Raw genomic sequence first — 25,381 nt, 5'->3', positions numbered from 1 at the left:
TACGTTTTTTTTTTTTGTTGAAATAAGGAGAACCCCCAGAAAACAACAACTAAACATCGCGCATGAGTTGAGGCCTAGCAAGACCAAGAAAGTCATCCATCAACAGAGAGCTAACCCAGACAGAAGCCTTATCAAAGAAGCAAATTCCCAAATTCAGATTATAACTCCAGTTTACCGAACAATCCGCAACACCATTCTTTTCCCCTTCTCAACAGCAACATACTTGTATCTCATTTAAACCTCAAACCAAGTCAATTATGGACACAATCTATAAATGTTGCAGCAGGTATGAATTTATCCACTTTGGGAATACCAATGCAAGCAAAAGAAAGAAAGAGAAACGACTTTCTTAAGCTAAAATTAGAAAGGACATTGCTTTCTTCCTTTCTGATTTCTTATTATATTATATTTTTGGAGAAAGGAAAGGAAACTGAGTTGACACGGTCAGGTGCAAAGAATATTTAAATACGTCGACCTGAATGACAGAAATAGTATAAAGAATAAATGTAAACTGTGTGCAATAGGAAAACAAAATCTGCAGCATCAAAATTATTGTCATTGGCCCAATTCCCCAAACGCACACGACCACCAAACCAATCGGATGGCCTCCATTATATTCTCTCACCACCACCGCAGCTCTGTCCATGCCCACAAGTAAAACCCCCCAAAGAAAATGAAAAGGAAAATCCAAGAAAAAGAGAGATAAATCAGACAAACAAAAAAACAAATGAGAAGTTCACCAAAAAAAAAAAAAAAAAAAAAGAGAAAAAGAGAGAGAGAGAGAAGTGTCACTCTCATTTCTCAGTTCTCTCAGAGCACAGCAAAACAAAAAAGAAGATCAAACCAAAACAGCGTTGCTTCATAGGCCCCCCTCCCTCCCTCTCTCGCTCTCTACCCATCTCACAATTAAACCACATAAACAACTGAAATCCAGCCTCCACCTCCAACTAGTCACAAGCTTCACTGCAGCCCATTTTCTGATCGATCTCAATTTTTTATGCCGATATGGGTTTTCGGCTTTTATTAGCCTCTTTTTCTCACTCGCTGCAAATTTAACCCCCCAAAAAAAAAACCAGTGAGAATTGTGTCAAACAGAGGAAGACCAAAGTCAGCAAATGGCTTCAGGTGCTCAGTCGTCGGGCACAGGCCATGCCAAAGCTCACAACAATACAGAGTCTGTAAGCAAAGCCATTGCTCAGTACACCGTCGATGCTCGGCTGCACGCGGTGTTTGAGCAGTCAGGCGAGTCTGGTAAGTCCTTCGACTACTCACAGAGCATGAGGACCACCAAAGACTCAGTCCCGGAGCAGCAGATTACAGCTTACCTGTCCAAAATTCAAAGGGGGGGCCATATTCAACCCTTTGGGTGCATGATGGCTGTGGACGAAGCCACCTTTGGGGTCATTGCATACAGCGAAAACGCCCGAGACCTGCTCGACCTAACGCCGCAGTCAGTTCCGATCCTCGAAAAACCTGAGATCCTCACAATTGGGACTGATGTCCGTACACTCTTCACGCCCTCCAGCGCAGTTTTGCTCGAGAAGGCATTTGGGGCTCGGGAGATTACTCTTTTGAACCCAATTTGGATGCACTCCAAGATTTCTGGTAAGCCCTTTTACGCAATTCTGCACCGGATTGATGTTGGGGTTGTGATTGATTTGGAGCCTGCTAGAACAGAGGACCCTGCGCTGTCTATAGCCGGCGCGGTTCAGTCTCAGAAATTGGCAGTGAGGGCAATTTCACAGCTGCAGTCACTGCCTGGTGGGGACATTAAGATTTTGTGTGATACTGCGGTTGAGAGTGTAAGGGAGCTTACTGGTTATGATAGAGTTATGGTGTATAAGTTTCATGAGGATGAGCATGGTGAGGTTGTGGCTGAGAGCAAGAGGCCCGACTTAGAGCCATATCTTGGGCTGCACTATCCTGCCACGGATATACCTCAGGCGTCGAGGTTTTTGTTCAAGCAGAACCGGGTCAGAATGATAGTAGACTGTCATGCCACGCCGGTCCATGTAATTCAGGATGAAGGGCTGATGCAGCCTCTGTGCTTGGTTGGATCCACACTTCGTGCCCCTCATGGTTGTCACTCCCAGTATATGGCTAATATGGGCTCCATTGCCTCGCTAGCTTTGGCAGTCATCATCAATGGAAATGATGAGGAAGCTATTGGCGGGAGGAACTCAATGAGACTATGGGGCCTGGTTGTTTGCCACCATACCTCTGCTCGGTGCATTCCGTTTCCCCTTCGGTATGCTTGTGAGTTCCTAATGCAGGCCTTTGGGCTTCAGTTGAATATGGAATTGCAATTGGCTTCACAATTGTCTGAGAAACATGTTTTGAGGACCCAGACTCTCTTGTGTGATATGCTTCTTCGTGACACCCCAGCTGGCATTGTTACTCAAAGTCCTAGTATTATGGACCTTGTGAAGTGTGACGGGGCTGCACTATACTACCAAGGGAAGTACTACCCACAAGGTGTGACCCCGACTGAAGCGCAGATAAAGGACATTGTGGAGTGGCTGTTGGCTTTCCATGGAAGTTCAACAGGTTTAAGCACAGATAGTTTGGGTGATGCTGGGTACCCCGGAGCTGCCTCTCTGGGCGATGCTGTTTGTGGGATGGCTGCTGCTTATATCACCAAGAGGGATTTTCTGTTCTGGTTCCGATCCCACACTGGCAAAGAGATCAAATGGGGTGGAGCAAAGCATCATCCAGAGGACAAGGATGATGGACAGAGGATGCATCCACGCTCTTCATTCAAGGCATTTTTGGAAGTGGTTAAAAGCCGTAGTTTGCCGTGGGAGAACGCAGAAATGGATGCAATACACTCTTTGCAGATTATTTTGAGAGACTCATTTAAGGATGCAGAGACAAACAATTCAAAAGCTGTTACGCAGGCCCAGCTTGGTGATCTGGAGTTTCAAGGGATCAATGAGCTCAGCTCGGTAGCAAGAGAAATGGTTAGATTGATAGAGACTGCAACTGCCCCCATATTTGCTGTAGATGTTGATGGATGTATAAATGGGTGGAATGCAAAGGTTGCAGAGTTGACAGGTCTCTCAGTCGAGGAAGCTACTGGGAAGTCCTTGGTTCATGATCTTGTTTACAAAGAATCTGAAGAAATTGTTGACAGGCTTCTTTTCCGTGCTTTAAGAGGTAGTCTTTCTAGACCTAATGTCTTTATTTCTACTTAATTCGAGAAGTTTATTAATGGGGTCTTATTGACTTTGTTTCCAGCTCATTAAAAAATTTCAAGTAAAACCACAAAGCTAACCTTGGCCATATAATCATTTCAAACCAAAATAAATAAATAAATTCGCTATATTTGTCTTATTGAAAGTTGACTTACTTCAAGTTGTGAAGTTCACTGAGACGTTTCATTGTGATGCCTAGGTATCTTCTAATTGATTAAATTTTACTGTAAATATCTACATATGTTATTCTTTCTTGAATTGGCAATGCAATTCTCATATTGTAGTTGTTGCTCGTATTGTGTTGTATTAATATATGCATTTCTTATTCTCTTGCGTGACTATCAAATGATCAATTAGGTGGTTGCTTAGTAGCAATGGAACATGGACAGAACATGAGTGTTGATGTACAATATAGGTATAAGTTTCTGAATGCTACCTTAAAAAGAAAAAATGAACATGACATTAATGCCAGTATGGCTTATTATGCGCTTATTATGCCCAAGAGAGGGGACTAAACAGTTTTTATTTTTTATACATTTTTGTTTCATTATTGATGATTTGGATCACATGTTTAATGTTTATTTTGAAAGCAAGTCTGTTTTGGTAAAAATTGAATATTTTACTATATTAATATTTTCAATGCAGGAGAAGAAGATAAGAATGTAGAAATAAAAATGAGGACATTTGGCCCAGAGCACGACAACAAACCTGTATTTGTGGTGGTTAATGCTTGCTGTAGCAAGGATTACACTAGCAATATAGTTGGAGTTTGCTTCGTTGGTCAGGATGTAACTGGTCAAAAAGTAGTAATGGACAAGTTCATAAAAATACAAGGTGATTACAAGGCCATCGTTCATAGTCCAAACCCTTTGATCCCTCCTATATTTGCTTCAGATGATAACACATGTTGCTCGGAATGGAACACTGCCATGGCAAAGCTCACTGGGTGGAGCCATGGAGAAATCCTTGGAAAAATGTTGGTTGGAGAGGTCTTCGGCAGTTGCTGTCGACTCAAGGGTCCAGATGCTATGACAAAATTCATGATTGTCCTACACAATGCCATTGGAGGGCTAGACACAGACAAATTTTCCTTTTCATTCTTTGACCGAAATGGGAAATATGTACAAGCTCTCTTGACAGCCAATAAGAGGGTGAACGCAGAAGGTCAGGTTATTGGAGCTTTCTGCTTTTTGCAGATTGCAAGTTCAGAACTGCAGCAAGCTCTTAAAGTTCAGAGGCAACAGGAAAATGAATGTTTTTCTAGGATGAAAGAATTGGCTTACATTTGCCAGGAAATAAAAAATCCTTTAAGTGGTATACGCTTTACTAACTCACTTTTGGAGGCTACAGACTTAACTGAAGATCAAAAGCAGTTTTTGGAGACCAGTGCTGCTTGTGAGAAGCAAATTTTGAAGATTATAGAAGATGTTGATCTGGATAGCATTGAAGATGGGTAAGTAGGCTTTTAACAAAATTCTTTTCACATGCTCTTCTGTTTAATATCTTCATCTAGGACTGCATTATTAATAACTGTATCCAAATTTCTTCATAATTGAAACTAGGAAAAACACAATTAAGTTTTTTTTTTGTTGGTGAATTAGATCACTGGAGCTTGAGAAGTCAGAATTCTTTCTTGGGAGTGTCATAAACGCTGTTGTTAGCCAAGTAATGTTATTGCTGAGGGAAAGGGATCTACAATTGATTCGGGATATTCCTGAAGAAATCAAAACATTGGCTGTTTGTGGTGATCAAGTGAGAATTCAGCAGGTCTTAGCTGATTTCTTATTGAATATGGTACGTTATGCACCATCGCCTGAAGGCTGGGTGGAGATTCATGTTCTTCCAAGCTTGAAGAAAGTAGCTGATGGAGTCACTCTGGTTCGTACTGAATTCAGGTACTTTGGCTTCTCAGTATTAATATATTATTAGTTGGACGTTGATGGTGACGAGACAATAAAGTTATGTACGCAAATTGTCCTTGCAACCTGACTTTACCTGGTGTCCGGTGGGCTCAAATTAAGAACCTTAACCAACCAGGAGGCGTTTTTGGGTTGGACTGTGGCTGTCTTGTTGAACCCATAGGTTTGAAAACTATCTGCCATGTTTTGTAGGAGCAAAATTGCAATCATGGTCTCTGAGCCTTGACGTCTGTTGAATAACTTGGTTCGGTGATTATGGGTCGGTAATGCAAAAATCTGTTTTGTACTTGTGTCCTCTTGCATTCTCTTGGCATAGTCTGACCAGAATGATTATGTGCTCAATGGAATACAATTGTAAAATCTGTCTGCCAACTTTTTTCATAGTTCATACAAACATCCCTTTGCTAGTCTTGTTGGGCATCACTTGCAAATTGCAATGCACAAAAGCAGCGCTTTTCTTCTTATATTGTTATTGACATGGATATTGTTTTGATATGTAAATGACTAATACAGTGTTTATGGTGAAGGTTGGTTTGTCCTGGTGAAGGTCTTCCTCCTCAATTAGTTCAGGATATGTTCCATAGCAGTCAATGGATGACTCAGGAGGGCCTAGGACTGAGCATGTGCAGGAAGATTTTAAAGCTCATGAATGGAGAAGTCCAATATATCAGAGAGTCAGAGAGATGTTATTTCTTAATTATTCTTGAGTTTCCTATGCCTCGGAGTACAAAGAGTATTGACTAGGTCATTGGATATCCAGGACTTTATAGTCTCAACAGGAGATGCTCCTTCTCCCAGAACAAACTGCACCAGGCACCAAAGCTACCTGATTCGTTTCAAGGGTACTTGACAAAACTCAAAACATGTTTGCGTTATCCAAGATTGCTGTTCGACTACACAAGTTCAAATGACAAACATGCTCGAGTAAGGTAGCTGATAGCCTACGCGCAGTCTTAAGATTTCTCTAATGCAGTTAAGCCAAATCTTAATGCATTAGTGTGCTGCCCTGTGTTATTCATTGAAAAGGACCAAGTGGGTGTATTTGAGGTATTGTAGAGAGGCTTCCACGATCAAAAGTCTTTCGGTAGGAGACTCGTTAGATTGAGTCACATCTTTCTTTCGCATGTTTCTACTTGATTGCTTGTGCTAAAGTCGTTTCCGCTACGCGTTCTCAAAGTGTCCACAGCGAAAGCTTTTTGGCCTTTTCCCGTTTAATGTATAATACTTCTTCTATGTAATAAAGTGATACTGATAGTCATCCTCTAGTTGCTGGATTTAATGTAACATGGATGACTTGTCTGAGTAATATATGCTTTTTTCTTGGCGAAGATATACTTTGGATCACCTCTGTCTGTGTCCACATCGAAGATAGACTTCCATGAAACAGGGATAGCACTACTTTACTATTCCGGTCAATAACGCTATGACACGCGTGATAACACTCTCATGTAGCATAGTATTATCGGCCGGGATAGCCGGTGCAACTAAATTTTTCATGTATAGCAGAGTGCCTTACCAGCCTCATTGATTATATCGGTTTTTTTTATTATTAAAAAAATCCCATTTTTGCTGTGAATTGTAACTTATTTGGGCAGGTGGGTGTTAACAAGAGTAATATTATACATTACAATTGCCCATTTTTCTTAGAGCTGGATGGATTTTAGAACTTGCTTGTTGTTTTGTCTCTCACCTGTCAAATTCGTCCCCCATACTTAGTTTATTGTAGAATTGGATGTAATGAGCCTAAGTCAACTTGATAGGTCACTATGAGCTTACAAGATGCTGGGTTTGGTATGAGATAAGGATATTTTATGGTAAAGTTTAGCACTTAATGGTAATAATGGAAGTGTCACTTGTTTCGTTTGTTAATTATAATATTATGTTATCCCATAATATTAGGAGAGAGAACAAGAAGCTTTGTTGCTGCTGCTCATTGTCTCTTTCACTCCAAAAGTTGTGTGCTTGCACGCCCATTGTAATGCTGTGCACGCAAACTGAGTTTTAGTTTTAGTGTCAACACTTTTGTTCAAGAGGCAGAGAGACAGGGCAACTTGCCCCTTGCTTCCAAAGTTGAAAGTGTCCTATTAGAAGTTAATTGAATAATAAAAGACAAATGTTCACTGACTCTCACGCATACGAGCGAATATGAGACACACGCAAAATAAATAAATGTCAAATATTATTCATGATTCTCGCGCATACTAGCGATTATGAGACATACTTATTTTTAAATAAAAGATAAATGTACAATATTATTCATGTGCGTGACAACAAATAAATACAAGAAAAATATTAAACGTTGTTCATGCACATAGAAGATTATCAACACAAACATTAACAACTAACATTTATCTACACCAATGTTGAAAGCAAAGCTCTAAATACAGAAAAGAGAAGGGATAGAAGAATACAAGAAAAATCCATCTCTCACATGCATGAAACGATAAAAACAAGTGAAAAATAAGTTCGAGATGAACATTAACGTTATTCGTGCACATAAATAATGAATTTTTTTTCTTTCTATAGGGGGATATTTTTTTTTAAGTACTATAATTTAGATAAAGAGATATTCGAACTTGAATACAATAAGACCGACGCATCTACCTAACAAACTGACATAAGCCATATATGTACACATAAATAATGAATAAACATAAGACAAATGTTAAACGTTATTAGTGCTTATAAAGTATTGTCAAGTTGTCAACACACATATTACCAACTGGCATTCCTCCATACAAATGTTGAAAGCAAGGCTCTAAATACAAAAAGAGAGATAAGGGTAGGAAGGAGAAAGAGTAAACAAAAAAAAAAGCCACCCAATAATGCAAAACTCAAAGAGGATAATCGAGTCAAACCCCAACTGGTGCTTATGTTATGTGTCTTATTTCGAAAAATTATAGAATAATATAAATATATCACGTCAGCTTATGGTACTCCCACTTAAATATTGTCATGCTTTCATTTTTAAAATTGAATAATTTACTTTTTTTTACAGCTGGGCTTCTCAATTTTTATATTTTGAAATAGAATTAGAAAAATTAAAGACTTGATAATAAATTTATATATAAAAAAATAGAGTATTGCCCCAACAGCAGCAGCACCACCCCAACCCAACGAACCTAATCCCCAGCACCTGCCAATGCCATGACCACCGTCCCTCTCCCTTCCTCTTTCTCTTTACCCCTTATACTAATTTTAGGCAGTGGGGTTGGGTTTAGAGGGAGGATGATCAAACTGGTATTGATGATAACAGTTGGGAAGTAGTCTTGATGATTAATAATGGGTTCATGCTTGGGTAATCAGGATCGGCCAGTGGCAATATAAGAAAGGTCTAGGTCTGAGAGAAATCAGAGAAAGGTATAGGGGCATTAAATGGAAGATAACTATATTGTTTGAAAGAGGAAGAGAGAAGGGGAAGAGAGAGGGGTGGCCGCTGATCGGTGCATATTTACATATCATTTTGTACCCTTCTAGCTTATGATTTGGTTATGTTTTTTAGTTAAACTTGTGCTTTTAATCCTTTTTGTGTTTATCTTTCAGTTCATTGAGCTTTAGGTAATAATGATGGCTTTGGATAGTAAATGATGCAATCCATGCATGTTAGGGCCTAATTTGGATGAATGGATGAAGAGCTTAAAGACAAACTCAATTTTGGCTACAGTCCCCTGCCAGCCCAGTTTCGTAGGTCATATTGCAAGCTTTGTTTCAGCAACCTACATAGCTCGGATGAGGCCACATTCTTCATGAAAGTTGTTCCAATGGGTGTGTAATATAACATATCCAAAATTCAGCCCCATTGGATAAATATGGAGTCTGTTACCTAGCAAACACAGAGCCATGCTCAGGATGGATTTTATCAGCGCGCAAAATGAGTTAGCAATTTGTTTTGGCCTTAACTTCCTCCTCCGACCTTGGATTGGCCCAAATGATATATGGCTGGAAAGAGGACATTCTGAACTTCAAGTTTGAGTGCTTAAAGTCTTAATTTGCTTAAGGGAAGCCCAATTCGTAAGCCCTTGAAGTTGCTGGTCATGCTGACCTCAGGATGAGCTATTATTTCTGGTTGGAAGCTTGGTCATGGTGACATGAAGATGAGCTAGGGCTGCTGGTGAGATTTATTAGTGAAGTGCATCAACCATTTCAGATTTTATAATGGAAGTGTTGTATGCATTAGTGAAGTGCATCAACCATTTCAGATTTTATAAAACAAGTGTTGTATGCATTAGCCATACTTAATTCAGATTTTCAGCTTCCTTAGGCCTATATATAGTGAGGTTTCCCAAGCTTGTAAACACACCCCAAGGGGGGGAGCTCTCAAACACTTCTCTAGAGCTCCCTTCCCTTCTCTCCCTCAAATTCTCTTAATTTTGCTTTCTAGTTCTCAATTCTAGCTTTCCTTTTGCTTCTTAGTTGTAATTTATTTTTCTTTGTTATGTAAATTCTTTTCTTAAGTTTTCAAGTTGAATTAGTTTCCAAGTTTCAATTATGGTTTTTGTTCTTATTCATTATGCTTATAAGTTAATATGCTAGTTTGAATGATTGATCACCATTTAGGCTTGCATGTTAGCTATCTTGGTTTGAATTAAGAGTATACACCATGCTTTAATTCGAATTGAACTATGAATAGGAAGAGTATGTATGGACATTCGACAACAGGGATTAGATACATACTTGGTTGTTTAAAATGTTCTTCTATGCTTAATGGGTTCCTAATGCTTAATTTTAGGTTAGACAACAAATGATCAAATTAGGGAATTAGGAACACAAGGTTATGACCAAACACCATGGCTTAATCATATATTAGCTAGAATCAATCCGTTAATCTAATTGAACTTGGGAACTTATCTACTTGAGTTAGTTATTTTCTTTCTTCCTTGTTTTATTTATTTCCTTTCTTTTTCATTTCTGTTTTGTGTAGGAGAAATGAATTGGATCATTCAATCACCAATCCTCGTGGGATCGACCTCGCACTTACATACGCTATACTACCAAACGGCTCGTGCACTTGCGAGTATCACAAGTTGAGGATGCAACTGAATCCATTTTGGTGCAGCTGTATCTACACAACAAGTTTTTGGCGCCGTTGCCGGGGATCGGTAACATTGTTTGATTCTATTTGGCTTTCCTACTTTATTTTATTTTTTTTCTTAACTGAACAATTTCAAGTTTTAAAGTTAATGACGTTAATGGACAAGTTGTGTTTGTAGTCCAACAGAAAAGGACAATTGCCCAACAAGCAAGAGAACTGGGTTTAAGTCCCAGCTTACACAACTCATTGGTGCTTGTTGCTTTGAAGCATGAAATTGAACTTGTGTTGATTTTTCCCTTTCATTTTTAGTTTTTTTTTATATTTCGTAATCCTTTAATTCCGTTTCAAGTTTTTGTATGTGTTTGTTTTAGCAATGTAAATAGCTCAATAAAAATGGAGAGAGATGGCAACTTCAAAGATAGGAAGTGTGGAGTAGTGGGAGAAGTCGCGACCTCCAAGTGCATCCATGCTCGACCTAATCGCTTCAAGGGGGAGCATTTCAATCCTTTCTCTTCTTTGAATTCTGTTTATTTTCGTAGTTGTTTTTGCCTTTTGGTCCGCGTTGAGTTCTTTGTTTTTCTATGCTGAATCCAACCATATAAAGAACGTAAAATTTGGACTTACGGTTGGAAAGTTATAGCCTAAAAACTGAACAGAGGTCGAAGCTGAAAAACATGGAAACGAATCTGTCCAAATGGTGATAAACGGGTGATAGAAAGTGTTGTTTGTTTTTTTTCTTTGGTTTCTTGGTTTGTTTCTTTTAGTACAACAATTTATGTTGTTTGTTTGAATTTGTTTACAATACTTAGTTCATTTTCGTTTATGGTTTGTTGTTTCATTTTATCTTAATTTGTTTTTGTTTCTTATCTTAAAAATTTTATAAATAAAAATAAAAAATAAAAAATAAAAAGATTTTTCATATGAGCCGACTTATGATAACCCCAGTGAGCACTTCCGTTAATACAGTGTCTAGGAGTTCTTTAGGCGACACCTTCGGTGTCTAAGAAGTTTGGGTTTTAAGCGGGACCATTGTGACCCCTCCAACCTTCCCGGATCCCCTGGCTGTGTTTTCTGAGGCCCTTAACTGGTCATCCATGAGTTGCTTGTATATTCGTGTGTTTTTAAATTAAGTTTTTTTTATTTTTATTTTCTTTGTTTTCTTTTCTGTTAAGTCTTTGTTTTTGTTTTGTGTTTGTTTTGTTAAGTTAGTTTATGTATTTATTTACGTGGTATGGTTAGTTTTTTTTTTTTTTTTTTTTTTTTTTTTTTTTTTTTTTTTTTTTTTTTTTTCTCTGAGTGTTAAAAACAAACTTTATTTCAATTCAAACATTGCATAAAAATAAAAAAATAAAACAAAAATAAAAAACAATAAAAATAAAAAACAACATCATCATCATCTTCTTCATCATCTTCTTCATCTTCTTCATCTCCATCATCATCATGGCTTGCCTCTATTTTCTCGCACTTGTAGAATCTGCAGCAGCTCCACATGGTCCTCATTTTTTCTCTGCAGTGCTTCCACGTGCTGATTGGCACAGTAGAGCCGCTTCTGCAAGTCCGCCACCATAGCCTTCAAGGAAGCTATTTCCTCGCTCATCGCGGCACACTCCCTTGTCCTCGCCAGTAATCGCATGCCCAAATTGGTAGCGGAGACCGCGTGGAGCACAGTTAAATTGTGGGACTCCTCTACCGCTGCCTTATCAGACCTCTGTGCCACATGCAGATGATCTGTCGGAGTGAGCTTGCTGCTAATCATGCCTCCTAGCAGCACTGCTCTGTTCGACAGTGCCTCAGAAAAGTTCGGTATTGCCTCAACAAAGTTTGAGGCCGTGCCGTGATGATATGAAGAGTTTGGAAAGACAGTGTTTGAAGGAGCCCTTGTCTGGGCATTCGGTGGTGCAAGTGAGAGCTCAAGGTTGAGATCATCAAGGTGAGTGCATGAGGATGCCATTTTTTTTTTTTTTTTTCTGTTTCTGGATTTTTTGATGTTTTTCCTTGAGTTGCAGGAAGAAATGCTGGGTATCATCCGCTTGCAGAGGTGTGGTTTAAATAGACATATGCTGATGAGAGAGAGCCAACACCATTTCGGATTTCCCAGGCATGCTCGACCTAATCGCTTCAAGGGGGAGCACCTTTACTTTACTTTTCTTTTTTTTCCTCCGTGTTTTCTGGTGTTTAATGTTTTTGCCCGTTACTTTCATTTTCTAGTGCTTTGTGTTTTTGCCTTTCCCTTTCGGCTATCATCTTTGTCTTATTTTAGTTAGGGAAATGTGTTTTCTTTTCCGTTTGTCGTCTTTGTTTTTATTTTAGTTGGGAAGTGTGTTTTCTTTTTCTTTTTCTTTTTCTTTCTGCAACCTTACTCTTTTATTTCCGAAACAAAATAACGAAAATACAAAAACAACAAAATAAAATAAAAACAACAATAATGCAGTATGAAATCATTTCTTCTCGGTGCTTGGTGTCTCGACCATTGGAGCTTTGAGGTTGGCCCTCTGGCTGTCCTCTTCCGGGGCTTCACGCACAGCTTCTTGGGGCTCATCACTTGAGCTCCCAAAGATCGCAATCTTAGCTTGAGCGTAACTACTCTCGCGATCTGCTTGTTTGCGTTTACCCGGTCGGTCTAGGTCCTCCAGCTGTTTTCGCATGTCGCGAGAGTACAACTCTACCATTTTTGATAGGTTTTTATTCTCGTCCCGCAATACTTCTAGCTGGTGTCGATTCACCTCCACTATCCTTGACCTCTCCCTTTTCAAGCTTTTTATAGCAGTCTGACACTCTTCAACCATACTTCGCTCCGCCGCCAACTGACCCTTTAGCACCTCTACCTCATGGGACTTCGCAAGTAGGCGATGACCCAAACTTGCGACTGTTGCCGTACTCTGCACGCTCAGTGCCAGGGCATCGCTCACGACCCGGTTGTCATCCCTTGTCCCCAGAACACGTATATCTTTAGGAGTCACTAAATTTCTAGCCACTCCAATGGCAACATCGTTGTCCAGGAGTATTGAGTCAGTTACTGTCACAGGCCCCCGTGTGGAAGCAAAGTAGGGCATCCATACTGGTGCCGCTGCTTGGCCTCGTGTCTGAGTCGGTGGAGCTAGGTTGAGATCCAATGAAAATGGGTAGTTAGAGGCCATTTGATTTCTCACTCTCTTTTCTTCTTTCTTTCTTTTCTCTTTTGTGTGTTTCTGAGTTTGCGTTTTTTTTTCACCCTTTCTTATAGACTTAGTCTTTGACAAACCCTAGCCATTACAGCATCTGAGCATTTTCTGAATCTCCAGCATTCCTTGAGTCCCACAACCTTCTCGCCTTCCAACCATACCCAACTCATTTATCACGACGTGTCTTTTCTGAACGAACGCGTTCAGTAAAGTCTTCGCGCCTATCCATGAGCCCGTAATTTTTGCTTGTGGAGTCTGCGGCGCCTCTATGCGTCGACACGTGTCTCGCCCTGTCTGTTGGTCCCTTACACTGAACTGAGACATCATGACCCATGTTAAAATCCCGCTCTTTGTGTTGCTAATCACGGTTCGATAGTTTGTTTTTACAAAACTAAATAATAATAAAAAGCCGGAAATGAAAACAAATTGTGGGTCGGGTTTCACTTTAGTTTGGGTTTCAAAGTGGGTTAAATTCACCGTGGTTTGTGTTTCGAAATTGTGGGCTTTGGGCTTCAAAATTTTTTTTGGGTTTCAGAATTGTGTGATTAGGGTTTACTGTTTCATTTTTTTTTTGTTTTTTTGTTTGTTTGTGTTGTAATTTTTATTTTATAATTATTTTGTTTTTGTTTTCTTTTGTGATTTTGTGATTTTTTATTTATTTATTTGCTTTAATACCTTTCATTTGTTGTTATGACATTGTTTGTGGCTAATTTTTAAACATTGAGGACAATGCTCATTTCTAGGTTTGGGGGTATTGGAGTTTAGCAAGTAAACTTGGTTTTTCTTAAAATTTAAAAATAAAATAAAAAAATTTAAATTTCTTTCTTGTTTTGAATCTTGTTTTGTTTAGTCACTTTCCGAACACATTTGATGAGATTGTGATAAATGTTTGCATGACTTAAATAAAAAATTGAATTTTTTTATTATTTTTTATTTTTTATTTTTTCCTTGTAAATTTTTATTGTAAAAAAATATATATATATATATATATAAAATTAATTAATTAATTAATTTGGCATCGTTCTAGCATGACATGTTCGAAATCTTCTTTGCACTTGCCATTTGTTTCATAATTTTCCAATTAAAGGATTTGCATGATCTAAAGAATTGTATGAAGCATAAATTAGACTTATATAACCAACCATATAAAGTGAGCTTTTGAGCCTTGTACTTCATTTCATGAGTGTTATACACATACTCTTATTTTCTTGTCATCAAAGTTGTTGTTTGATCTCATTATTCATTGATTTGGTTGAACACTTAAAAGTCATTCATTCATATGCAATTTGATTTCATGACATTTAAAGAAATGATATTAAGGCCTTCTTTGGATCGTTTGTGCCTTTCAAGCTAACCTTATGCATGCTTAAGCATGATTTTCCAGTGTTAACCATTTTGAGCCTACATGTAAATCTTTTCTTTCATTTTACCAATTATATTTCCTCGCCTTAGCCCGAAAAACAAATATTTACCTTTCTAAGGAACTCATGAGCTCTAAGTCGGATGTGTTTTTCATGCTAAGTTTGGGAAGGGATATTACATAGAAGAAAAAAAAAAAGAAAAAAAAGAAAATCACACAATTGGTGAAAGAAAAGAAAAGAAAAAAGTTATGATTAAATGGTAGTTGAATGAAATTTTGTTTTTGGGTTTCATTGGTGTTTGGAAAGGAGTTTAAATCATTGTAAATGAAGGTATAAGGAGTTTTGATCATGTAAAAGAAAAAAAATCTAATCGTGATGATTCGAAGTCTTGTAAACAATTTTTTTATGCTCTTACATTGTGAGTTCCTTGGACTTTGTATTATCCATACCTTTCATTTCTCACTCACCTTACACCCTTGGCCCCATTACAACCTATGTTAAAGACCTAAATTGATCTTAAATGTCATGTGGTTGAATTGCATTCATTTTTCTACTTTTAAGTGTTTGGCATCCTTCTTGAGATCATATTAATGCAAGTTCTTCATCTTTCTATTTCGAGTTAAGTCTTTATGGTTTAACTCTAATCTCATGTTTATAACTGAGTGTTGCATTATAGCCCTCTTCCGAGTGATTCATTTGTGAGAGGACAACTTTGGTGAGATTTGAAGTTGAACTTGTGCTTTGTATGATTTTTGAAATTGTGTGAAAACTAAGATTGGGGAATTTGTTGCATTTGGCTATCACACTACCACACTTTGAGCATATTATGTTTTGAACTTTGCCGCTTTGTGAATAATGTTTAAAATTGAGCTTTTATTGTTAAAACTTTTTGAGTCATGTGCATGAGTCATTTCTCTTCAGAAAATGTTCGGAAAGATTGTTTTGAGTTCTTTTTATTTTTGTAATTTTTTTTGTTTTGTTTTGTTTTGTTTTGTTTTTTTTGTTTTGTTTTTGTTAATGTAATTATTTTTTTTGTTTTTGTTTTTTTATTTTGCTTAAGGACTAACAATCTTTTAAGTTTTCTAATTACCTTGTTTTACAGAGTCAGTAAAACGTTTGTGGGTATCGTATCTGTTAAACCCTCAGGAGACACAACTCCTCCTACTAGGGATGCCTAGAGGTTTAAAGGCTTGTTGCATATGCTCAATGCAATCGAGTTACCTACGAAAGTGGTCTAGTTAACTTCTTGTTTGTTTTTATCTTTGTTTTCCTTTTGTTTTGCTCGAGGACTAGCAAAATCTAGGTTTGGGGGTATTTGATCGGTGCATATTTACATATCATTTTGTACCCTTCTAGCTTATGATTTGGTTATGTTTTTTAGTTAAACTTGTGCTTTTAATCCTTTTTGTGTTTATCTTTCAGTTCATTGAGCTTTAGGTAATAATGATGGCTTTGGATAGTAAATGATGCAATCCATGCATGTTAGGGCCTAATTTGGATGAATGGATGAAGAGCTTAAAGACAAACTCAATTTTGGCTACAGTCCCCTGCCAGCCCAGTTTCGTAGGTCATATTGCAAGCTTTGTTTCAGCAACCTACATAGCTCGGATGAGGCCACATTCTTCATGAAAGTTGTTCCAATGGGTGTGTAATATAACATATCCAAAATTCAGCCCCATTGGATAAATATGGAGTCTGTTACCTAGCAAACACAGAGCCATGCTCAGGATGGATTTTATCAGCGCGCAAAATGAGTTAGCAATTTGTTTTGGCCTTAACTTCCTCCTCCGACCTTGGATTGGCCCAAATGATATATGGCTGGAAAGAGGACATTCTGAACTTCAAGTTTGAGTGCTTAAAGTCTTAATTTGCTTAAGGGAAGCCCAATTCGTAAGCCCTTGAAGTTGCTGGTCATGCTGACCTCAGGATGAGCTATTATTTCTGGTTGGAAGCTTGGTCATGGTGACATGAAGATGAGCTAGGGCTGCTGGTGAGATTTATTAGTGAAGTGCATCAACCATTTCAGATTTTATAATGGAAGTGTTGTATGCATTAGTGAAGTGCATCAACCATTTCAGATTTTATAAAACAAGTGTTGTATGCATTAGCCATACTTAATTCAGATTTTCAGCTTCCTTAGGCCTATATATAGTGAGGTTTCCCAAGCTTGTAAACACACCCCAAGGGGGGGAGCTCTCAAACACTTCTCTAGAGCTCCCTTCCCTTCTCTCCCTCAAATTCTCTTAATTTTGCTTTCTAGTTCTCAATTCTAGCTTTCCTTTTGCTTCTTAGTTGTAATTTATTTTTCTTTGTTATGTAAATTCTTTTCTTAAGTTTTCAAGTTGAATTAGTTTCCAAGTTTCAATTATGGTTTTTGTTCTTATTCATTATGCTTATAAGTTAATATGCTAGTTTGAATGATTGATCACCATTTAGGCTTGCATGTTAGCTATCTTGGTTTGAATTAAGAGTATACACCATGCTTTAATTCGAATTGAACTATGAATAGGAAGAGTATGTATGGACATTCGACAACAGGGATTAGATACATACTTGGTTGTTTAAAATGTTCTTCTATGCTTAATGGGTTCCTAATGCTTAATTTTAGGTTAGACAACAAATGATCAAATTAGGGAATTAGGAACACAAGGTTATGACCAAACACCATGGCTTAATCATATATTAGCTAGAATCAATCCGTTAATCTAATTGAACTTGGGAACTTATCTACTTGAGTTAGTTATTTTCTTTCTTCCTTGTTTTATTTATTTCCTTTCTTTTTCATTTCTGTTTTGTGTAGGAGAAATGAATTGGATCATTCAATCACCAATCCTCGTGGGATCGACCTCGCACTTACATACGCTATACTACCAAACGGCTCGTGCACTTGCGAGTATCACAAGTTGAGGATGCAACTGAATCCATTTTGGTGCAGCTGTATCTACACAACAGCCGCTGGTAGTGGCAGTGGTGAAGGAGGAAGAGAGAAGGGGAGGAAGAGAAAGAGGAAGAGAGAAAGGGGAAGAGAGAGGGGTGGCGGCTATGGTACTTTTTAATTTGTTTTTATGTTTATATTTCTATTTCAAAATATGAAAATTAAGTAAAAGTCCAGTTGTGAAAAAGCAAATCATTTCTTTTTCAAATGGCAAGATTTGAGTGGAAGTATCACAGGATGACGTGGTATAGCAGTATTATTGAATAATTTCTCATTCTCCTACCCCTCAATTTAGCCAGCCTATATCAAGATTTTTAAAAAAATAGTACAAGTGATAGACTAATTTATAGGAAAGGCGAATTCCTCACACACAACTATAATAAGGTGAAAATTTGAACCCGAGACATCTGATCTGTAAGTCAAGACTCTTTATGTCATGCCCTTAAAAGGAAGCCAACCAACCAAAATTCTTCTCCATTTATGGTATGCTACCATTGGTAAATCAGGTTCCTAATAGGTCCAAAAACATTTTGATTAGACAGCTTTTAGAGCACAGAATTGCCCTTTTCTCGTGATATGTATGAACGAAACCTCATGAGCTCATTAACCTAACCTTATCCCTCCATTTATAAAATAGTTTCTCATAAAGCACAATTTTCATACCACAAGAGAGCCGAGGGCAAAATTGTAAACTCATTACAAGTCAGTCCAATGTATATTATGTGCAACTGCAAATTAAGTAATCTAAAGCCTCAAGCTAACCCCCCTCCCTCTCCGGTCAGAATTCTTACGAAGGATGGCCTTCCTGCGCCCCCCGATAAGGCACGGTGTCTTGCTCCTCACTCATCTTCTTTGTTTGGGGTTTTGCTGTCATCCCTGCTGGACAACCGTCCTATTGAAAATCTTGTGATTTGTTTTCTTTAAGTTGTTTTTATTTTCTTGTGATGTCCTGGTTGGTGTTCATCCCCGGGTGTATTTGATTCTGGCCCTCTCCGTTTTGTTATTGAAACCTTCGTATTGACCAAAAAAGGAAAAAAGAAAAAAAGCCTCAAGCTAACCCAATCCCATATTTTAAACATGACTTTGATAATAGACCAATTAAATTCCAAAAAAATAAAAAGAAATTTATGGACAAAAATGGACATTGCCTTGCCCACTTGGAATTTATGACGTACAATATTATTATTTTGCATGGCCTCCAAAAAAAGAAGCAAAGGTAAAAAAGATGGGAGTGGTAGGATAAAAAAGAGGAGTGGAAATAGACTAACTAAGAGGGCCTTTTAGCGGAAAAGGAAGAGCCTTACTTGCAAAAGATAAACGCAGCAGCTCGGGCGGTGAAGACGCCCATTGCTGATTGGAGTTAAAGGTGAAAATCAGGAAGAATGATTGGTTAGTCTATGTACTCGCTTATTCCGCGCGTGGGTAAAGCATTTTGCAGAGATTAAGCATATAAATAACTTATGGTCTAAATAGTAATATTCAGATGATGATGATGACGAGATAAAAAATCAGAGAAAACAGCAAAACCGCCCAAAACAAGAGAGAGTGTGTGAGAGAGAGAGAGGTGAAAGCAGAGAGAATAAGCTAAAACCTAAAAGAGAGAGAGAGAGAGAGAGAGTAAGAGAGAGAAGAAGAAGAAGTTGAAGAAGATCAAAAGCAGAAAACCAAAAAGTAAACAGGGATGTTTATTTAGTATGCTATTGACCTCTCAAATCAGCAAGTAATTTGACTGCACTTATTATAGGAAGCAAGCAAAGGAAAGAATGCAGTTATTTTGAGAAAAGAGGGACAGAGATTCATCAATCTCTCTGACTCTGTCTTATCAATTTCAACCCATGCTTAGTAGTTGCTTATAGGTGGCTTTCAAGATCATCAACTGGGTCTCCATTATTTTCTCATTTTGGGTTATTGGAGAAGCAAAGAGAGAGAGAGACAGACCCATGAATCTTCTTCTTGTTGAGCTTGGTATAATACCATTTTCAAGCCAAGCTTGTTCATTTCATTGAAGACTCTCAATTGGGTTGTTGTGTATTGCTTCAAGCTTGGAGCTTCTTTCAATGGACAGTCCACCTCCAGAGGAGCTTCTCAAGAAGATCCAAGTACTTGAAGCGGGTCACGCCCACCTCAAGCAAGAGATGTCCAAGCTCAGGCACTCAGACGATGTCAAATCAGAGCACCAAAGGGCTCACTCCGTTTCGCCACAGCGCTCAAGGTTATCGTCTGTGCCTAAAAGAAGAGTAGGTGCCGGCGCTGGCGGTGGTGGTGGTGGTAGTGGAGGTATCGATGCGGCGGCTTGGAAGAAAGGGTCTACTTCGTTTCGGCATTCGTCGCCGCTTCAGAGGGAGAGCCGCAGCCATGATCCTCCGACTGGAGGCACCTTCCGTGGCGGCGGTGGCAGTGCTAGCAGCGGAGGTGGTGGAAGTGGCAGCGGGCCGTCAGCTGTGAACTTTACTGATAGGCAGTATCTGAACATATTGCAGTCAATTGGGCAGTCTGTGCATATATTTGATCTTAATGGTCATATAATTTACTGGTGAGTAGCTCAATCAAAGTCTTGGTCTTGCAGATTTTGATGTTTTTTTGTATGGGTGAAATTTGATTGCTTGTATTTTTCTTTTTGTTTTCAGTATTTGTTATATTATTGGGGGGTTATTTGATTTCTCGTTGCAACTGTTAATTTGTGGTGTTAAAATGAGATTGAGTATTTATGCGTTGAAGTTTGGTTTCTGTTTTAGAAGGTTTCAGTTTGGTGCATTTGGGAAAATTTAATTTTGCAGGAACAAAAGTGCTGAAAACCTATATGGTTTTTCTGCGGCTGAGGCCCTTGGAAAGAGTCCCATTGAGCTCTTAGTAGAACCCCAGGACGTTGCTGTAGCAAATAATATAGTCCACCGTGTCACCAATGGGGAGAGCTGGACTGGGCAGTTCCCTGTCAAGAACAAGTTTGGGGAGAGGTTTACCGCCATTGTAACAAATACTCCATTCTATGATGATGATGGCACTTTTATTGGGATTATTAGTGTGTCAAGTGATATACGGCCCTTACAAGAAATGAGGATTCCATTGTCAGGTGCGAAGCACCCAGAATCAGATTCAAGCTACAGCCGTTCTAGAGCTAGTGTTACAGCTAAACTTGGCCTTGATCCTCAGCAGCCTCTACAAAATGCAATTGCATCAAAATTAACAAATTTGGTTAGTCTTATAATTCCCCTCTTCCTTTGATTTAGTATTGAATGGTGCATGCTGATTGTTAGAGTCATGAAACAGGCATCCAAAGTGAGCAACAAAGTGAAGTCGAGAATTCGGGCAGGAGAAAACAACATGGATCGCGAAGGTGGGAGCGGAGATAGTCATTATTCGGATCATGGTTCAGATTCTCTTTTCTCTGACCATAGGGAGGATGCAAATTCAAGTGGGGCTAGCACACCTAGAGGAGATATGCCGCCATCTCCTTTTGGTGTGTTCTCCCAGATTGATGAGAAGTCTCCAGGAAAACCCTCCAGAGATTCTGGCGATGAGAGTGAAGGAAAACCTTCAATCCAAAAGATAATATCAACAAAAGCAGAAGCATGGATGGGTAAGAAAGGATTATCATGGCCATGGAAAGGAAATGAGCGAGAAGGGTCAGATGCTAAGACTACTCGTTTTGTTTGGCCTTGGTTGCATAATGAGCAAGAAAATGATTCGGTTCATCAGAAGAGTTATTTTGGTTCAAAACCAGAGAGTCAGGTGAATGAAAATAATCGGACTGCAAATAATGAGGCTTCTGGATCTTGGACCTCCTCATTTAATGTGAACAGCACAAGCAGTGCCAGCAGCTGTGGAAGTACCAGCAGTAGTGCTGTGAATAAGGTGGATGTGGACAGTGACTGCCTGGATTACGAAATCCTATGGGAAGACTTGATAATCGGAGAACAGGTTGGGCAAGGTAATCATCTTTCAAGTGACCAGTGCATGCTTTTGAAGTAATAATATTCTTCATTTCAAGAAACTGTTTGATTGATGCTGGTAAAGCACGTCTGTAATCACCCAAAGGACCAAAGGTGATTAAGCGGGTTGTCCATTATGTATTTCATCGATCCTGAATCATCTACTGCATTGAATCATTGGTGACTTTGATTATGGGACATGCTTGATTGCCAAAATGTCCATCTAAGGGCCAACACAATTTCTCTTGTGAGTTTATTCTTGGTTTATTTTCATTTTAATATCTATTTATCGTTTCCTCATTCTGCAGGTTCATGTGGAACTGTATACCATGGTCTGTGGTATGGATCGGTATGTTCTCTGACTCTTTCTTTAGTTAACTACAAATTGAAGTGGATGCTAAAAAAAAAGTTCCAGATTTAACCGAAGTGATATGTTCTAGTGATGATTTCCCATTACTCTTCTATAAATATGGGTGTTTGCGGTATCAGTGAACAACTCTTCTTATTCATACGAACTAGGTGTGGTATGATGATGATGCATGTGGGATGTTTATTCTGTTTTAATTGTTTAGAATACGGAAGGTGAAGAAGCATTAGAAGTATTGCGAGCATATAATGTTCATGTGTGTTTGACTGATATCTTTGCTGTTACAGGATGTTGCTGTCAAGGTATTCTCCAAGCAAGAATATGCAGAAGATGTGATACTTTCCTTCAGACAAGAGGTGTGCTTTCTAGCTGCATATGATTTGCGCTTGCTTATGTACTCAGGAAGCAGATGAGAGTTTGACTGGAACGTTTGAATTTGCCTTTTGGAGATTTCTCTTGATGAGTTTGGGATTATGTAATGCACATTCCATATTAGAAGGGACTTGTGGGTGTGACAATCTTGACCACCCCATGCCAGACTGCAAAAAAATATTTCTATGGCATTCCTTTCATCGTTTGTCTTATGGTTAATTTTGTAGTTATTCATTTTGTTAAATGCTCATGTTACAATATGGTATTGTTTATCAAGGTGTCTCTTATGAAAAGGCTTCGACATCCAAACGTTCTGCTTTTTATGGGAGCTGTGACTTCACCTCAGCGTCTCTGCATTGTAACAGAGTTCCTCCCACGGTTGGTTCTGAACTTCCCTTTCTGGAAGCTCTATATTTACAAGTGTCTGAATTTATGTTTATCATTTCTGGAAGTTCATATATCCTTTTTAAAGTACTTCGCGAGTTCACTGGTGCCACTCATATCAATATTCTCTTAATGCAGTGGAAGTTTGTTTCGCTTACTACAGAGGAACACATCAAAACTAGACTGGAGACGACGTGTTCATATGGCAATAGATATAGTGAGTATTATTGAGTAATAGTACAAAAACGATATATATTAGAGTAATCTCATCAAGAAATACTGAATTTTCCACAGGCACGAGGCATGAATTATCTTCATCATTTCAATCCACCTATCATTCATAGGGATCTGAAGTCTTCAAATCTCCTAGTTGATAGGAACTGGACTGTCAAGGTTTGTTGCCGGTCATGTTTCTATTTCTTAAATCCCTCTATTTGATGTTTTGTGGTCCATAAGTTTTTTCTTCTTTGGGTTACACAGCAGTTCTATCAAGTTAAACAATGACCCATTTAATGTTATCTGAACAGGTTGGTGATTTTGGTCTTTCACGTCTTAAGCATGATACATTTCTCACAACCAAGACTGGGAAGGGGACGGTATTTTAACTCGTCTTTACTAATTATATTAAACCAATCAGTCTAATGTCACTATATATGAGCCTGCATAAAATTTTGAAATTCTCACTTACATGTGGCAATTTTATTTTTTGTAGCCTCAATGGATGGCACCAGAAGTTCTACGTAATGAACCCTCAGATGAGAAGTATGTTGTAATTGTTCATCTGGAATATTTACCTTAACGGTGTCTTGGTTCCTTCTATGATTTCTATAACTAAATTTATCTCTTTGTGCTGTTTGGAACTTTGGATGTATATAGGTCTGATATATACAGCTATGGGGTGATATTGTGGGAGCTTGTTACTGAGAAGATCCCTTGGGACAATCTAAACTCAATGCAGGTATTGTTTTCTTTGATAAAATATCCAGACACTATTCAAGAACGAAAGATATCACAACATTTCTGTAAACTTACATAAATTAAATTTTTTTGTAATTGTTTATTACCTTCTTTTAGAGATGTAATATTAAACTCAATATCCTCAGTTCTCCCACAAACCTTATTTTTCAGTGGCGAGAAATGAACCAAGCATTCTTAGTAGTATCTCTTCACTATGCCATTTCTTTTTATAATAATAACAAAAGGGGCCAGGATATATTGTGTGCACATATGAACAACAATTTTTTTAGGATACTTGCAGGTGATTGGAGCTGTAGGGTTTATGAACCAAAGGCTAGAGATCCCAAAAGATGTGGACCCTCAGTGGGCTTCTGTGATTGAGAGCTGCTGGCAGAGGTGGTAATTCTTTCCATGCTTCTTAGTTGATTTCATATTTTTGATCCAAGGATTAAATTTAGTATATGAAATGCTACCCCTCAACTTGGATCAGTTCACATGTGATTATCATCTCAGTAGTTGGTCAGTATGCTTACAAAATAGTCCGTATGACATTTGTGAAGTACATGACCCTCACTTTCTTTGTTTGACATGCTGCTAGAAGCATATCTTCATATCCTTTGCTGCACTTGTTTTACCAACTTGCCTTTCTAGCCAGAATTAGCCTAATCAATAGGGCTTTGCATTAACCATCACTATATTGTGGACTGTAGTCAATTGCAAGTAGGTGTATATATGTTATATATGATGTTCATATTAATTGCATATGGATAAGGATCATATTATCCTATGAATATTTTATTGTCTTCAAAAGATGTTTAGTTTGATTTTTGTGGTAAAGGTAGTTTGGCATGCGTTTGTTGGGTCGTATGGATATTTGAAAGGGACATTGATGGCATCCGAAGGTCAAGCTTAGTTGTTTATTACCCTGTAGTGTCTGGTGTCTATAATTCAAGACTTCTATGTTGTTATTTCTTCTAACTGTTATTAATCAACTTTGGTAAAACGGTGGCTATTGTGCTGATTTCAACTTCATCAAAACCAGTGATGCAGCTTCTCGGCCAACATTTCAAGAACTGCTGGAAAAGCTTAGAGACATGCAGAGACAATATGCTCTTCAGTTTCAAGCAGCACGTTCTGCTGCGGGTGATATCACCCAAAAGGAATTGTAGCTCAGCTTTGTGTGGCATTGCATTGGGTTTCTTTATCTACCACATTGTTGGATGAAGAAGCAAGGCACTCTCAAATAGATGCTTTTTCACTTGTTGCTGGAAAAATGGTAATTAGCCAGAGATAGCCACAAATGGCAAGTGGTATTTGGAACCACAAAGTTGAAAGGCAGATAGATAGTAGCTGAGAGGGAGCTGCCTAATTGTAGATGATGATGGGTTTGAATGTGTGATGATGGTTGTTTATTCACTCCACTGACATGACATCCTACAAAAGTAAAATTATGGGCTTCAAAGTACGCTGTGTCATGCAACAGGGCGCCACATGCCGCCCATTTTGTGATTCTATATTGGAAAATTCCAAGCACCATTACTCAGAAAAAGAAAAAAGGTTGTACAAAGGGGTAGAGTCTTTATTCATTTTAGTAAATAGAGTGAGTTACCAATCTCTTTGCTTTATCATTTCAATTTACTGGGTTTTTATTATTGATTCCTCATAGGCAATTCTGCGGCAATAAAGCTTGAAAATTTAAGTGCTTGTTGTGTGCTTATGCTTTGCTGATATTTTATCACATGCACTGGTTGTTATAAAAGCACCTGGCAC

At 38.3% G+C, this 25,381-nt stretch overlaps 2 protein-coding genes across 3 annotated transcripts; both read left to right on the top strand.

The window, feature by feature from the left end:
* The first annotated feature begins 576 nt into the window (after positions 1 to 576).
* On the top strand, positions 577 to 6,457 carry LOC110771141 (phytochrome B). 2 transcript variants are annotated; one of them, XM_088244132.1, is made up of 5 exons: positions 577 to 3,156; positions 3,840 to 4,647; positions 4,796 to 5,089; positions 5,306 to 5,372; positions 5,641 to 5,779. In XM_088244132.1, the coding sequence occupies exons 1-4, from the start codon at positions 1,116 to 1,118 to the stop codon at positions 5,337 to 5,339; spliced, it is 3,177 nt and encodes a 1,058-aa protein (XP_088100258.1). In that variant the 5' UTR covers positions 577 to 1,115; the 3' UTR covers positions 5,340 to 5,372; positions 5,641 to 5,779. The 2 variants fall into 2 exon arrangements, with proteins under 2 accessions (XP_088100258.1, XP_021831080.2); XM_021975388.2 differs by lacking the exon at positions 5,306 to 5,372 and having other exon boundaries at positions 580 to 3,156; positions 5,641 to 6,457.
* Positions 6,458 to 19,092: 12,635 nt separating this feature from the next.
* LOC110771143 (uncharacterized) lies at positions 19,093 to 25,315 on the top strand. The gene is made up of 13 exons (XM_021975394.2): positions 19,093 to 20,135; positions 20,380 to 20,794; positions 20,870 to 21,530; positions 21,840 to 21,880; positions 22,186 to 22,254; positions 22,548 to 22,648; positions 22,793 to 22,871; positions 22,949 to 23,047; positions 23,182 to 23,250; positions 23,367 to 23,416; positions 23,531 to 23,612; positions 23,913 to 24,007; positions 24,654 to 25,315. The coding sequence occupies exons 1-13, from the start codon at positions 19,660 to 19,662 to the stop codon at positions 24,778 to 24,780; spliced, it is 2,364 nt and encodes a 787-aa protein (XP_021831086.2). The 5' UTR covers positions 19,093 to 19,659; the 3' UTR covers positions 24,781 to 25,315.
* The last annotated feature ends 66 nt before the right edge of the window (positions 25,316 to 25,381 follow it).

Source organism: Prunus avium, chromosome 1, assembly GCF_965620075.1.
Source record: "Prunus avium chromosome 1, drPruAviu1.hap1.1, whole genome shotgun sequence".
Taxonomy (NCBI): Eukaryota; Viridiplantae; Streptophyta; class Magnoliopsida; order Rosales; family Rosaceae; genus Prunus; species Prunus avium.
The sequence above is the reverse complement of the archived record's forward strand: the minus strand, read 5'-3'. Positions and strand labels throughout refer to the sequence as shown.

Coding starts and splice junctions, on each gene's coding strand:
- LOC110771141 (XM_021975388.2), top strand. CDS start 1,116: ATGGCTTCAGGTGCTCAGTCGTCGGGCACAGGCCATGCCAAAGCTCAC. Junction 3,157..3,839: donor TCTTTTCCGTGCTTTAAGAG/GTAGTCTTTCTA, acceptor TTTTCAATGCAG/GAGAAGAAGATAAGAATGTA. Junction 5,090..5,640: donor CTGGTTCGTACTGAATTCAG/GTACTTTGGCTT, acceptor TTTATGGTGAAG/GTTGGTTTGTCCTGGTGAAG.
- LOC110771143 (XM_021975394.2), top strand. CDS start 19,660: ATGGACAGTCCACCTCCAGAGGAGCTTCTCAAGAAGATCCAAGTACTT. Junction 22,255..22,547: donor TACTTTCCTTCAGACAAGAG/GTGTGCTTTCTA, acceptor TTGTTTATCAAG/GTGTCTCTTATGAAAAGGCT. Junction 23,048..23,181: donor ATAGGAACTGGACTGTCAAG/GTTTGTTGCCGG, acceptor TTATCTGAACAG/GTTGGTGATTTTGGTCTTTC.